The 16,529-nt window shown below is 42.4% G+C and overlaps 1 protein-coding gene across 4 annotated transcripts in view; it reads right to left on the bottom strand.

Moving 5' to 3' along the window:
• The window catches only part of CTTNBP2NL (CTTNBP2 N-terminal like), a 98,240-nt gene that overhangs the window by 11,539 nt on the left and 70,172 nt on the right, over positions 1 to 16,529 (bottom strand). For all 4 annotated transcript variants that reach the window (XM_073557292.1, XM_073557291.1, XM_073557290.1 and 1 more), the window contains 2 exons: positions 7,382 to 7,615; positions 525 to 632 (listed from right to left, as the gene is read on the bottom strand). In XM_073557292.1, the coding sequence (XP_073413393.1) occupies positions 525 to 632; positions 7,382 to 7,615 (342 nt within the window). The remainder of the gene's footprint in view (positions 1 to 524; positions 633 to 7,381; positions 7,616 to 16,529) is intronic.

Raw genomic sequence — 16,529 nt, 5'->3', positions numbered from 1 at the left:
ATTGGTGTGCATGTGCCACCACACTATATAAGGCTGCCATTTTATGCTTTGTGTATACTTGATAAAGACCAATTGTGGTTGAAACGTCACATCATGGCGGAATAAAGGCTTTTTTTCTTTTTCATCACCTGGACTGGATGGTGGTTCCTTTCTATTGTTTGTTTACACAGCAAGGCTCGCTCACGATCGTCTTGCAGTGTAAATGCGCCTTTACTGCATAACTCTTACACTTCATAAACCATGTGAACTAAAAACTGTTAGAGCCACTTTTGGCAAATTCACAGGCATAAAGCATAAATGTGGAGTTCACGAAAGCAATGAAAAAGTATTTTAAAAGAAAAGTATACAATAGATCTTATATACAGTTTACTACGTTACTGCCTCTTATAGAGCCAGGAATAATCTTTCATTGGAAATGGGGTGTTTGGCATCCTCCTCTTAGAAGTTTTTACCATCCCCTGGGTCAACATGAATCGTAACCATTGGTCAAAACCATGAGTGGTGGGGTTTAGGAGAGTGATCACCTGCTGAGCTAGCCGCTCCCGCTCTTTCTCCAGCATGTATGTCACATCATCTCCATCAGCTGCATCTTGAGCGTGCCTCCTCCGCTCTTCCTCCAAGTCTAGAATAACCTGTGGAAGATGATAAAGAGGTCCAAGTCAGATAATGCATAAAGTGACCCTTTGCCTTTACTTTCTCGCTCGATCTTACAGCAGCTGTGGCGAAACATAGGCAGCATTTAATTCATATGATCCATGCACAAGAGTCCATGGTAGATGTACAGCTCCAGCAAGCTACTGGGGGCAAAGCAGACCTAACACAACATCTCGGGAAGGAAAGTTGTGACGTTTTGTCACTCAGCAGTTTCCCCTCATACACAGGAAAGCTTAGCTGAACACACCTGTGTTTCTTAAAGGGATATTCCCATCTTCAGGATTCTCTCTCAATATGTAGAAGTTTTAATAATAATTAGAAAATACCTCCAAATTAGTATAGTTCTTCTGATTCTCCATGCTGCTTATCCTATGTGCAGGGCATTGCGGTAGCTTAAGAATCCATAGTTACGGTCACAAATAGTGACAATTAGCTGTTAGTGGTTGTAAACATAAATACCTAGGCTACTGCAATGCCATGCACAGTTGTAAGAGACATATTGAATCAGAAGAACTATGCTACATTTATAAATGAAGGTATTTGCTATTATTACTACACCTAATACATATTGGCGTAGGATCTTGCAGATGGGAATATGTCTTTAAGAGTGCCGCAAACAGCATCATCTAGAGACAATTTTTCTCCCAGGCAACAAAAGGATCGGCCATTGAAAATCAGACATGTCAGATTCATTTGTCCCCCATCATCTGTCAGGGGTGAATTTTGAGGCCGCAATACACATTACACTGTTGGAAGATTGCATAGGTACCGCGGTAGGTCCGACAGGCATTGGCCTAAAGCAGAGGTCTCAAACTGCATTCCTCAAGGGCCACAAACAGGTCATGTTTTCAGGATTTCCTTGCATTGCACAGGTGATAATTTTATCACCTGCACAGATAATGATTCCAGCACCTTGTGCAATGCTAAGGAAATCTTGAAAACACGCATGGTTTGCGGCCCTCGAGGAATGCAGTTTGAGACCCATGGTCTAAAGGTATATTGGGGCTTTTATACAAAGGACAGAAATTGTAATAATAAAGTATCTGGGTCAGCTTTGTTTTCTTGTAAAAAGGTAACAGATGCCATTCCTGTTGCACTGTATTAATGGCTGCAAGAAGAATCTGGTTACACAAAGTTAAAAATTCTACATTTGGGAAAAAAAGAGGACTTAAAACTGTTTTAAGTTAGCAACTTGTGAGAGGGCCACAAGGGGGAGCCATTGTAAGGGGAGTGTAAAGTATTGTGTAACAAAAACAAATACTTATTCAATAGAAAATGTACTTTATTAATAATACCTTATTAAAAAGGAAACTACATATATGTGCATGTATATACTTACTAATATATATATATATATATACTAGTATATATATATATATATACACACACACACTAGTGTATATATATATATATATATATTATATATATATTATATATATATATATATATATATATATATATATATATATATATATATATACACACACACACACACACACACACACACACACACAGTACAGACCAAAAGTTTGGACACACCTTCTCATTCAAAGAGTTTTCTTTATTTTCATGACTATGAAAATCGTAGATTCACTCTGAAGGCATCAAAACTATGAATTAACACATGTGGAATTATATAATTAACAAAAAAGTGTGAAACAACTGAAAATATGTCTTATATTCTAGGTTCTTCAAAGTAGCCACCTTTTGCTTTGATTACTGCTTTGCACACTCTTGATGAGCTTCAAGAAGTAGTCACCAGAAATGGTCTTCCAACAGTCTTGAAGGAGTTCCCAGAGATGCTTAGCACTTGTTGGCCCTTTTGCCTTCACTCTGCGGTCCAGCTCACCCCAAACCATCTCGATTGGGTTCAGGTCTGGTGACTGTGGAGGCCAGGTCATATGGCGTAGCTCCCCATCATTCTCCTTCTTGGTCAAATAGCCCTAACACAGCCTGGAGGTGTGTTTCGGGTCATTGTCCTGTTGAAAAATAAATGATGGTCCAACTAAACACAAACCGGGTGGAATAGCATGCCGCTGCAAGATGCTGTGGTAGCCATACTGGTTCAGTATGCCTTCAATTTTGAATAAATCCCCAACAGTGTCACCAGTAAAGCACCCCCACACCATCACACCTCCTCCTCCATGCTTCACGGTGGGCACCAGGCATGTAGAGTCCATCCGTTCACCTTTTCTTCGTCGCACAAAGACATGGTGGTTGGAACCAAAGATCTCAAATTTGGACTCATCAGACCAAAGCACAGATTTCCACTGGCCTAATGTCCATTCCTTGTGTTCTTTAGCCCACACAAGTCTCTTCTGCTTGTTGCCTGTCCTTAGCAGTGGTTTCCTAGCAGCTATTTTACCATGAAGGCCTGCTGCACAAAGTCTCCTCTTAACAGTTGTTGTAGAGATGTGTCTGCTGCTAGAACTCTGTGTGGCATTGACCTGGTCTCTAATCTGAGCTGCTGTTAACCTGCGATTTCTGAGGCTGGTGACTCGGATGAACTTATCCTCCGCAGCAGAGGTGACTCTTGGTCTTCCTTTCCTGGGGCGGTCCTCATGTGAGCCAGTTTCTTTGTAACGCTTGATGGTTTTTTCATTGCACTTGGGGACACTTTCAAAGTTTTCCCAATTTTTCGGACTGACTGACCTTCATTTCTTAAAGTAATGATGGCCACTCGGTTTTCTTTACTTAGCTGCTTTTTTCTTGCCATAATACAAATTCTAACAGTCTATTCAGTAGTACTATCAGCTGTATATCCACCAGACTTATGCACAACACAACTGATGGTCCCAACCTCATTTATAAGGCAAGAAATCCCATTTATTAAACCTGACAGGGCACACCTGTGAAGTGAAAACCATTTCCGGTGACTACCTCTTGAAGCTCATCAAGAGAATGCCAGGAGTGTGCAAAGCAGTAATCAAAGCAAAAGGTGGCTACTATGAAGAACCTAGAATATAAGACACACAGTATTTTCAGTTGTTCCACACTTTTTTGTTAATTATATAATTCCACATGTGTTAATTCATAGTTTTGATGCCTTCACAGTGAATCTACAATTTTCATAGTCATGAAAATAAAGAAAACTCTTTGAATGAGGTGGTGTGTCCAAACTTTTGGTCTGTACTCTCACACGTCTAGACCCCGAGAGTGTCCTAGGTTATGTTGTGAGGCAAAATTTTAACCCCGTGCGTTCCAATTCACCAAACAATTTTGCCCCTATCTACATAATGGGGAAAAAGTGTGTGTGTATCAAGCCCCACCCCTCATTATGATGTCATAATGGTTGCCATGGCGACGCTGATGTCATCATAGGTTGCAAGCCCCGCCGCTCATTATGATGTCATAATGGTTGACTATGGGATGGAAGATGTGTGATGGGTATATGGGCACTGGACTATGGGATGGAGGATATGTATGACGGGTATATGGGCACGGGACTATGGGATGGAGGATGTGTGATGGGTATATGGGCACTGGACTATGGCATGGAGGATATGTATGACGGGTATATGGGCACAGGACTATGGGATGGCGGATATGTATGATGGGTATATGGGCACGGGACTATGGGATGGAGGATATGTATGATGGGTATATGGGCATGGGACTATGAGATGAAGGATGTGTGATGGGTATATGGGCACACGACTATGGGATGGCGAATATGTGCGATGGGTATATGGGCATGGGACTATGGGATGGGGAATATGTGTGATGGGTATATGGGCATGGGACTATGGGATGGAGGATGTGTGATGGGTATATGGGCACTCGACTATGGGATGGAGGATATGTATGATGGGTATATGGGCACGGGCCTTTGGGATGGTGGATATGTATGATGGGTATATGGGCACGGGACTATGGGATGGAAGATAACTATAATTTTCTATAACTAACCACAGTTAGTTACTATGCCCGGGCAGCGCCGGGCTCTCCAGCTAGTCTAATATATAAAGCTCAATGTGTGTGTGTGTGTGTGTGTGTGTGTGTGTGTGTGTATGTATGTATGTATGTATGTATGTATGTATGTGTGTGTGTCCGGGATTGGCATCCGCACCGTCGCAGCTAAAATTTGGCACAGTCACACGTCTGGAACCCGAGAGTGTCCTAGGCTATGTTGTGAGGCGAAATTTTTACCCCGCGCGTTCCAATTAACCAAATAATTTTGCCCCTATCTACATAATGGGGAAAAGTACGCGTGTGTATCAAGCCCCACCCCTCATTATGATGTCATAATGGTTACCATGGCGACGCTGATGTCATCATAGGTTGCCAGCCCCGCCGCTCATTATGATGTCATAATGGTTGACTATGGGATGGGGGATGTGTGATGGGTATATGGGCACTGGACTATGGGATGGAGGATATGTATGATGGGTATATGGGCACGGGACTATGGGATGGAGGATAATTATAATTTGTTATAACCAACCACAGTTAGTTACTATGCCCGGGCAGCGCCGGGCTCTCTCTCGCTCTATATATGTGTGTGTAGAGAGTGAGAGAGAGAGAGAGAGAGAGAGAGAGAGTGTAACTAACTGTGGTTGGTTAGAACAAATTATAATTATCCTCCATCCCATAGGCCCGTGCCCATATACCCATCACACATCCTCCATCCCATAGTCAACCATTATGACATCATAATGAGCGGCAGGGCTTGCCATGGCAACCATTATAGGGGCAAAATTATTTGGTGAATTGGAACGTGGGGGGTTAAAATTTCGCCTCACAACATAGCCTGGGACGCTCTCGGGGTCCAGACGTGTGACTGTGCCAAGTTTTGTGGCTGTAGCTGGGACGGTGCGGATGCCAATCCCGGACATACACACACACAAACACACACACACACATACATACACTTGAACTTTATATATTAGATATATATATTACACACACATACACACCACGTAGAGAATCAGGACTCAACTATTGATGACACTACCTATTCGCGGAGCTTGACACCCTAAATGAAGCATGCAAGTTATGGCGCCCCTGCACACAGTTGTCTCAACCTGGTAAACACTAGGTAGTCCTGTGTACTACAACCCTTCACAGGATATGTGTAGGGAAGGTGACCTGACGGATGGACAGACCTGTCAGTATAGAGAAGGAAAGGTTTGCACAGTTCAGATAGTTGTCAGTTACTACAGTGGGGAAACAGCTAGGAAAGTGTAGTGGACGTGCAGTACCTGGGTTGACCATTAGAGGGCAGGGAGGAGTGTGAGCAAAGGACTTGACATCAGCTTAGGAAACCGTTGGTCATGGGGGGCGGAGTTACAGGGAACCAGGAAAGGTATAAATTTGAGGGAGGGTTCCAGAAAGTTCCAGTCCCCAGGGGGAGCTCAAGTGACAGGAGGACTACGACAGTCTGTGCACTCTGAGGAAAACCAAAGCAGGGGAGACTGAGGAGAGAGAACGTCAGGGGGGTGGTCCTGACAGGAAAGTACCGCAGAATAGACGAGGCACTGAGGTAAAGCATACCGTATTGAGAGAGACGACTGTTCTGTAGAAGTACTGTTGGTTTACGGGCCTAAGGCGGCCACAGTGACGGATCTGACAGGATCGTCGAAGAGTGAAGAGTGAAGAGGGGACAGTGTATACATACACGTCCCCAGTGTAAAGTACGGTGTGCGGGAAGAGGCTCTGGGAACGGAGGGCCGATAAGTAAAGTGAAGAAGTGAATTAAAGTGCGGTGTACTGCGGAGGCTGTCAAGTGGGCGGCAAGAGAGAATAAAACTTGGACCTGTTGTACCCGATATTTGCCTCCATCGTGTCTCTGTTACATCTCTGCGCGGTAAGAGAGGGACCACCCCCCAGCTCAACCCACCGACCCTACATATGCAATATACAAAATACAACAATATGGTAGAGAATATGAAAATGCATAACCGGAATATCTAGAAGACAGTAACAATGCATAACACAAGGATACTAATACTACAATATATACTTCTCCAAAAATTGCAGGAATGCAACATACCATTGTCAGATATATTCAATACTACAAAGTGTCAGTGCCCATTATAAGATGCTGAGAGTGCTCAACTGATACCACAAAAAGAGAAACGCTCTTTTTAATGAAAGTGCGAATATATAAATCAAACAATTGTAGTACGTCTTCGCTTGTTGTTAAATCTGGAAACCTCACATAGCTACCACCAGTTCACCGTGAACTCACCGCTACCTCCTAAAAAGCCTTCTGATGAACCATGAACAAGAATGGGGAAACGAGTTCAGGTCAAAACACGTATAACACAACTAATGGAATTTTCTCTGATTTTTAGCTGTGAAGGCCCAAGTTACAGCGTTTTCAATGCACTTTAAACATTGGGATTAGTTTTGCTCTTTTTGGTAAATTACAAGGGGGAAACCTGGCAGTTTGATGGAGATTTGCTGACATTTGAAGATTGCCTTTTAGAAAGGCACACGCCTCACGAAAAAACAAAGCTGAAGAGGTGACATCACAGAGTGCTTGACATTCCATCCGGCTGTCAAGGCTCAGACAGATACACCAGGCTGGGATTTGAAGGCTTTACAAGCGGTTTCATTGTAGAACTCAACCTTCAAATATACATAAAGCCTTGCACACAGCAGAGCTCATCCAGCTCCTAAAAGGAAACTTTTCTTGCTGAATCTACAGATCAGAGAGTGCTAAAGGAACTTCCGGGACACACAAGTGGAAAAGAGATAATGCCATCATATATCAAAGCATCACCTTTCTGTGTCTGCTCTCAGCTGCCGCCAACTGAGACAGCATCCGCTCCTGCATAGTCTTGCATTGCTTCATCACTTCGCTCAAGACGTACAAGGGATTGGAACAAACAGGAGGTGGCTTCTGTCCATGATTATCTTCCTTAAGGATCTCATAATCCCTCTGTAGGGCAAGCAGCGGGTCGCTGATGTTGTATTTGCCATAGCGTTCCTCTATGAATTGGTCTTTATGCTGGGCCTGGAAAATCAAAGAGACACAAAATAGCAGAACTAAGAAAAGACAAATTAATATTAAAAAAAATATTCTGTACGGTAGAACTGTGTCCCTACTGATCCATATTATCAAGCCATAAACACTCAATGTGCCATCATATAGTAAGTTGTGATGAGCGAGTATACTCGTTGCTCGGGTTTTCCCAAGCATGCTCGGGTGTCCTCCGAGTATTTTAGCGTGCTCGGAGATTTAGTTTGTGTCAACGCAGCTGCATGATTTGTGGCTGCTAGATAGCCTAAATATATGTGGGAATTCCCTAAGAAACAGGCAACCCCCACATGTGTTCGGCCTGTCAAGCAGCCGCAAATCATGCAGCTACGCTGACACAAACTAAATCTCAGAGCACGCTAAAATACTCGGAGGACACCTGAGCATGCTCAGGAAAACCAGACCAACGAGTATACTCGCTCATCACTAATAGGAAGTATTGTGTGAGAGGAAACCGGAGAACCCGGAGGAAACCCACGCAAACACGGCGATGAACCAGCAACTACTCTTACATCATTTAATCCCATTTTTTATGCATGCCTAAATATTGATGTTGCCAGCACCTCTCCCTGTATAGAAAAGGGATGTGCATACTATTATATTTAAGAACTGCATTTAGACCAAACAATCATATTAATCATTCTGTGCCCCAATACAGTTGCTTTAGCAGATGTAAGGGTATGTGCACATGACATGTAAGACACCAGTGGACCTGCCGAGGTATTGCTAGGCCGTTTTTTGCGAAGGCTCCAAAGTAATTGTGTTTTTACTGTATTTTCAACTGTTAAAAGTGGATGGCTTGGTTTGGAAGCAAGTGACCTTATTTTTTCAATCTTTCTGAACCCTGGAGCAGTTAAAAGATGTAGGAAAAAACTGGACAGGTGCCCAACAATGTAGTTTGTATATTTTTTTGCGGCGATTTTGCAGCGCTTTTTCAGATGGGAACATTTTTTTCCACATGCCCTAAAAAGATCTTTTAATGATCACAAGCTGACTTTTTTTTTTTTTATAAATTGTTGATCAGAGACCATTTGTGCAGGTGGTCTAAACTGCGTCAATAAATCCTCAGACTGCAAAACCCGCCGACCCTAACGTGTTTGGGGGTGCCAGCCAACGAACTTTCAGGAGATGTCGATCTGGCATGTCCCAGTTAGGACTTCCAATCGCTTTGTTATCCTGTTATCCAAGAGATAAGCCACTGGCAGAGATGTCCGGCAGCAGCTTTCTCAGACAGAACACAGGAGCGCTCAGCACTTCTTTTAGCAAAAGGAAACCGGCACTTTAATGGACTTCACCTTAGAGATGTGAAGAATCATTTAGCTCAAAACCATTAAACAAAGAAAAGCTACGCAGCAAATTAAATGTGTGAAACGTTGTAAAAGTGCTCGGTAATGGAGCCTTACTTTAAACAAAACATTACACTTAAGGCTCTCTACAGATTGTAATAGCTATTCAACATGTGGCATTGCCAGCCAGTATTGTAATGTGTTCACACAGAAATGGAGACTGTACGGTAGTCAGAGGAATAATATACCAGACTGGGTGGGACCGTGGTGAAGATCTGCTGTTAATTTTTCCCATAATCTCATGTAACCAGACGGCAACTTAAAACCAAACAGACACGTAAAACTTGTTGTCACAACTAGGAAGTGAAACTTAATGGCGATGCATTCTGGCTTTAATTTGTGTGGGATCACTCAGCAGTAAAGCCATCAGCGCTCTCTAAGTCTGAGGACAAGTAATTAGAGTCGACACAGCAGCGCGCGTCAGACTCCTCATTTATAGATGGGATTTAAAAGGCATTTCCCAGAGTGCACGTCTTCTCTAGCATTTCTGAGGCCCCATGATCTAACACAGCTATTACATGTGTTGTCGTAGGTAAGACAGTATAGCAAAAAACCTCAAAGGGGATGTATGCACTCAGTGAAAAACCAAGCAATGCGCTGGAACGAGAATGTATCTGACAGTATTGTTTTTTTCGCAGTTTCAGGACGCTGCAGACAGTATATCAATGTGATGTCATAAAACACTACATAATTTCATTATTTGTGATACGGAGCGGTATAGCACTGGGATTTGGTGTGATAGAGTGTGTGTGTGAGATCGCAGCTAGGTGGTGTAACGGCAGCCATACTGTTGGTGACCAGTCACACATAGAAGAGTTGTCCAGGTGCGCAACACCTGGAACAGCAGAAGAGACCTGGATTACATAAAGTGCTTTACCATGACCGCGTTATTACCCAACCAATTAGAACCTAATCGGTTCAGGTAAGTCAAGATCCGTAGTAACCAAGCAAACAAAGCTTTAGTAATCCCAGAGGCGGTAAAAAAAGGTGTTCAGAGCTTTTCTTGTGGCATTTAATATTACTCTGCAGAAGATTGCAGCTCATGCTTCATTGCTGCGCACAGATCAGTGCCTGAAAAGTGACACTTCACCACACCCTTATCTTCTGTGTTATACAATCTCTTCTTTATTGGCTGGTCACCGCCCTGATCAAATGCTGAGCGAGGACCTTTGGAACCTATTGTGCTAGATCAGTGGGTGTGCCATAAAACATATGTTGTTTATGCCCAATAAAGCCAGCTTTACTGAGCGACATCCTACCTGCTTCTTATTTATAGGTTTTCCTGCTCAGGTCACTGTTACCAATGATCACGGTATGTGCTCATCACCCATATGCTCTGACACAATCCTAAGATACCTGACATACTTGATTACTGGGTCAAATAGTCTCTCATACTTAGTTAACAATACAATAATTTAAAGGGACTTTTACATGAAGCTTTTCTGTGTGAATACTGCAGTTGGACCAATATTGTCTTAGGGATACAGCAAATATCCAAGTCCCCATTCTGTCGTCGATTCCTCCTGTGGTTACAATTAGTCCAGTAATTAGAATGTGGACAGTACTGGTAACCTGAATCAACACAATGACCCTATGACAAAGCTGAACGAGCAAAACAAGAGCACAAACATTCGTCACATACAAGTAGGTGTAGTGAAACAGGCTTGGGATAGCGACAAGCAATAGTACCTAGTGATGAGTGAACAGAGCTCGGATAAGGTGTTATCAGATCATGATCGGGTGCTAAACTGAGTGACTTCAGCGTGCTTGAGTAATATGTTTGAGCCCCGGTGGCTGCATGTGTCGCTGATGTTCGACAGCTGCAACACATGTAGGGGGATTGACTAACAAACTGGCAATCCCTGCATGTGTTCCGGCTGTCGAACAGCCACGAGACATGCAGCCGAAGACACTCAAACAGGTTTTTAGAGCTCGGCAAAGACACTCGGTTAACACACGAGTTATGGTGTTATTCGAGCACGTTTGCTCATCACTAATGGTAGCCAATCAAGGCAGCTTATAACACAGGATAATGATCTTTTATATATTTCTTATGTTCGAGCAACTGAATTGTCCAATATCGCCCACATCTACTATATTAAATTATCTGTCTGACCTTTCATTCTAGGCATCTATGCTAACTGAACAGCAAAAGAGGTCATCCCCTCCTGACACATAGTGGACATCTTCATTATGATGGATCAGATATACATATCTGCCCAAGTAACAAATTTGGTAATAATCACATAAACAAGTTACCATGCCATAAAAAGATGCACACTGAGGGATTAAAAAGAACATTGAAATTCCCCTGGCATTGCTGCAGCTGATATCTTAGAATGATCAAATAGAGGAGATTGTCAGCATTCTACAGATTCTCCACCCTTACTGTAGAGCAGAGTTCATTACATGGATTAAACTACGCTTGTCGCCAAGTTCTGTTACCAACGTCATCTGAGGGGTGCCAAACTGAAATGATCCATATGTTTACCTACACCAGTCCATGGCATGACCTACAATTCTCGGGGGTACGGACCCTTGTGGAGATCCAGCTGGTATAAAGAATGGAAGACTGTAATATCAAACAACTAATCCTGCTCTGTATTGACGAGGAGCAAGAACCACTAGCTACAATGGGCATTTCTGTTTAGAAGATACCCTTTTTCATGGGTTGGACATTGAACTGCTGGGCCACTATCTAAAAGTGGCCATGAGAGCGAGTCATATTCCTCCTGGAGAGAGAATTTGCATATTGATCTGCAGATTTCGATAAACACCAATTTTAGAGTCCGGTAAAACACATGATTCTTAGGGTGCCTGATAAGGAGGTATGTCCAAGACGGTCAACTTCCCTGCTTAATAATTATCCACTCGAATGGGACGGAAGAAGCAAAAATTAGGTAAGACTTAGGTTTCTTGCTCTGCCTGCATGCTGACTTTATTACAAATAACCCTTTAAATTAGCAAAAAAAAGAAAAAACATACTATAAATTATTGCAATTTCACTTGGAAACTCATATCGAGCAGGATGTATTGGGATCCATCTTGGTTCAGTTTGTTGATTCTATTTATCTTCATACTTTGAAACCTTTGAAGGATTGTTTGCAAAAATACCCCAAAAGTTATCCCCGATCCATAGTTCAAAACTATCAGACCTCATTGATCAGCAAGTCATGTTTGGGGGATAACTTGTTTTTTTTATGGGAACAATCCTTAAAATTGCAGTACATTTTTACACCGTCAGTCAGTACTTGACAACAGCACCATAATATAAACAAGATCTGTAAAATGTATTATACGTCAGTAGGGGTCATATCTTAAGGTTGAATCAGATTTCATTCCACATGACTTACATAATGCAGAAATAGAAAATGCCAGTGGACAAAAGTCAAATACAAAAAATACATGGTGTTGACCATATAAAAGAAATAGAATACATATAACTTGCAAAATCTGAAATATCCATTGTGACAAATATTCTGTGAAGTGTTCACCCACAAAAATAATGAAAAGGTTATCCTTGTGAAAAATTATGGTAACTATTATTTTGTAACGATGTCCTTGAGAACACTATCGGAACTGAAGACATGACCACACATAATAACTTACTATTATTAGGGTCCAGTTTCTAATGGTCATTAGCTTTATTTCCATGCACAAGACTTTGCCGCCTGCTTACAGTATATGGCTTCAGTCAGGTAATTATGGGCACTACTAGAGATCTCATCTGCTCTGTGGACAAATGTTGTGCTTTCCTTCCCTAATACCCGTGGTTTTTTTTTTATCATGGGAACTACGTACTGAGGTCATGGGACCACAGATGAGTTCCAGATGGAGTTTGTCGTTTTAATACATAAACCAATGGTCTCAACTCCCACGTATGGGCCGACTTATAATAAAGTGTTCCATTAGCTAGAATATGGCCATCTGATTCTGCACCACAGCCACTTTTATATATGTCATGTCATTATAAGTAGCAAATGTAAGTGCTTTTTACATATTAGTTCTTCATATAGATGTCCTAATTTATAATCCAGCAATTGCACAGGCAGAAACGGCTTCATCTAAACTTTCACTCTTTACTTATATGCAAGCTCCCGAGAAAGGAATTTGCACAATTGTCCTAAGAAAGGAAAATAATGTCCGTTTAATAGGTCATAGATTAAAGGCGTTTATCAACCCGATAGATATAGTGTGGCATATAAGTGTGCACTGTATTGATATGCTAGGTAGAGGGGCCCACCTTAGGTGACTGATGCCACGTTTAGTCCTATTTAATAAGCCCATGGATGTGTTCTGTAAAGTGCATCCATAAGCCAGTATTCAACTATGCAGAAACTGGTCTATTGTATTGGAAGAAGATTGGTCTATGAGTGGAACCTAGCAATAAAATTGTAATTATTACAATCAATACTAGCTCCATCTCACAGTCAGCCAGTGTAGTAATTGTGTTGCAATATAGCAGAGCTGTGAGAGCTGCAGCAAATGTGTATGTAAGAAAACAAAGTTACATGTCTCACACTGGTAACATCCCCTTTCATTAAAGGGAATCTGTCACCCCATTTTTGGCCTATGAGCTGCGGCCACCAACATCAGGGGCTTATCTACAGCATTCTGTAATGCTGTAGATAAGCCCTGATGTAACCTGAAAGATAAGAAAAACGAGTTAGATTATACTTACCGGGGCGCGGGTGCGGTGGGTGTCGCGGTCCGGTGCCTCCCATGTTCATACGATGACGTCCTCCTTCTTACTTCTCCCTCGGCTCCTGCGCAGGCGTACTTTATCTGCCCTACTGAGGGCAGAGTAAAGTACTGCAGTGCGCAGGCACCGGGAAAGGTCAGGGAGGTCCGGCGCCTGCAAACTGCAGTACTTTACTCTGCCCTCAATAGGACAGATAAAGTACGCCTGCGCAGGAGCCGAGAGAGAAGGAGGAGGACGTCATCGTTTGAAGCTGGGAGGCGCCGACCGGACGGCTACACCCATTGGACCGGACTCCCAGGTGATTATAATCTAACGTGTTTTTCTTATCTTTCAGGTTACATCGGGGGGCTTATCTACAGCATTACAGAATGCTGTAGATAAGCCCCTCATGGCGGTGGCCGCAGCTTATAGGGCTACAATGGGGTGACAGATTCCCTTTAAACATAAGCCCGGAGGCAGATTCTCATGCAGATCGATGTCCAGCCCATAGGCCTGACCAGCTCATTTACATATAAAACATGGATTTCTCTGCAATAAGACATTAGATTGCAGATATCAAGGTATAAATTTAGTCAACATCTTATGACCTACATGCCTATATAGACAGCTCAGGAGGGTTGATCCTAACAGATTCTCTTTAATTCATAAAGCAAGGTCCATAAAAGCAAGGTGGGCGAGTTTGGTGTGGCCCGGCACAGAGCACTAACCACATCAAACACCCTTGGGATTAAATAAAATGGAGATTAAAAGCCAGGACCTCATATCCAACAACATTGTCAGACCTTACAAATGCTCTCCTGGATGAACAAAAATTCTCACAAACACAAACCAAAATCTTATAGAACGTAAAGATTCAACAGAATTTTCTTAGAAAAAAAGAAGCTGCAAAGTGGGAATCAACTCCATATTAAAGCATATAGATTGAGAATAGGAGTTCATAACTCCTGTAGGGGTAATGTGTAGGTATCCAAATACTTTTGTTCATTTAGAGTATCCGATTGCCTCTTTCCCCACCTCCCCATTATATCAAACCATTATGTAAGGGGTGCCCTATTCAACCGAACCGGAGCAGAGCTTTAGTTATCGACAATGGTCACTCCACAACTCTACTCTCCGTTTACATCCACCTACCATTGGAGCTGTTAACATCTGATCTGGGTGTGGGATCTCCATGAATCTAATATAATGACTAGGGCAACAAGGCTTCAAACTACTTTTCACTGGCAATTACTAGATAAAATGTGTATGGGACTAAGCTGTTATCTCAGCATCATTTTTGCTTTTTATGCAGCGAAATTGCTTTTGTTCCATAAATAAGAGCACGGAAGGAAATAAACAAAAGTTCTGGAAGTAGGAGCAGCACATACTTCTGTATTATCAAAGAATGACAGGAAATGACTGGGGAGATGAGAAGCGGGAAAGTACTTTCCTAAGAGCTGGGAAATTTACCAGGCTGGGCTCTCTATATGACTAGGATAAATTCCAAATAACTGCATCAGCCACCAAACAAAACTATGCATAGTGGCCCTTCAAACCCTTCATAACCCTGCTATCTATAAACATTAGTGGCACACATATACCAATTTAGTACTTCCTAATTAGTCTTAATTTCCTACCATGCTGCTGCTATGCAACTCCTTCACATAGCTGGCTGTGCTGCTGCTCACAGATTCAACAGCACACTGTGCTTGGCTGGTGTCAGCTCAGGGCTGACAATCATCTTTCTCTTTCTACCTTTGATTGCTAGAATTTCCTGCAGGAAAAGGGATCGGGTATACAACATGGCATAGAAAACTGCCATTAAGTGCCACATTAGAAAAGAGTCAACCGAACCCACAGATTCTAGTGGTTTGTACCATCACTGAAAATTAAAGCAGAGTCATTTGGATGTAAGGAAGAATAGCCATTTTGTTGATGGCTATTATTTTGTATAGACACCATCAGAGAGGAAGGCGAGGACTCCGTCTACATGGGGATGGATCATACAGGCATGCCCAATGGCGTGTAGAGAATGCCAAATCTGCAGGAGAAGGCTCAGTGGTCTTACCACAAATATACAGTCATAAAGGCTGAACAAAGACAGCATGAGATGGGGGTTGAGACACAGGGATGTGTCATTTATTAGACTATGTGATGTTTCAATATACCGTAACTTATTATGCTTTAATATTTCCCGGCACATTACAGACATTATCATTGCTGTCCCCAAAGGGGCTCACAATCTAAATTCCCTATCAGTATGTCTTTAAAGTGGGAGGAAATCAGAGGACCAGAGGAAACCCATGCAAACATGGGTAGAAACTCCTTACTGATGTGGTCCTTATTGGAATTTGAACCCAGGACCCGGGCACTGCAAAGCAACAGTGCTAACCACTGAGCCACTGTGCTGCCCGTAAATGTTTTATCAGGAAATTTTCACTCTCTAGATCATGTTGAGCTCTGGTCCAACCACACACCCTCCTTTGACAAGCAGTTCACCATCAATGGACAATGTACACAGAAAGCTGTGGTGTGGGTGGGGTTAGCTTACTCAGCTTTGGTGTGGGTGGGGTTAGCTTTCTCAGCTCTGCTACATCTAAAAACACAGATTGTGTCACAACTAGTGCACCCAGTAAACCAAGTGATACAGTGTTGGAATTGGTGGATTTTGGTACATTATGATGCTCTCAGATGAAGTACCAAAAACCTGGTGATAGATTACCTTTACATCTTGATCAACCTCTTAAATCCTAAAATAAATTAGCTGCATATCAGTAATATTGGCAGTACGGAATTAACAAATCTGGTGAGCAATCAGTTGCTCTTTTTTAATAAACTACTGAACGGGATTCTATGTTTCACT

Source organism: Dendrobates tinctorius, unplaced genomic scaffold (genome assembly GCF_039654945.1).
Source record: "Dendrobates tinctorius isolate UK_male_01 unplaced genomic scaffold, ASM3965494v1 ptg000246l, whole genome shotgun sequence".
NCBI classification, from domain to species: domain Eukaryota; kingdom Metazoa; phylum Chordata; class Amphibia; order Anura; family Dendrobatidae; genus Dendrobates; species Dendrobates tinctorius.
Note: the sequence above shows the minus strand (reverse complement) of the source record. Positions and strands in the feature narration are given on the sequence as shown.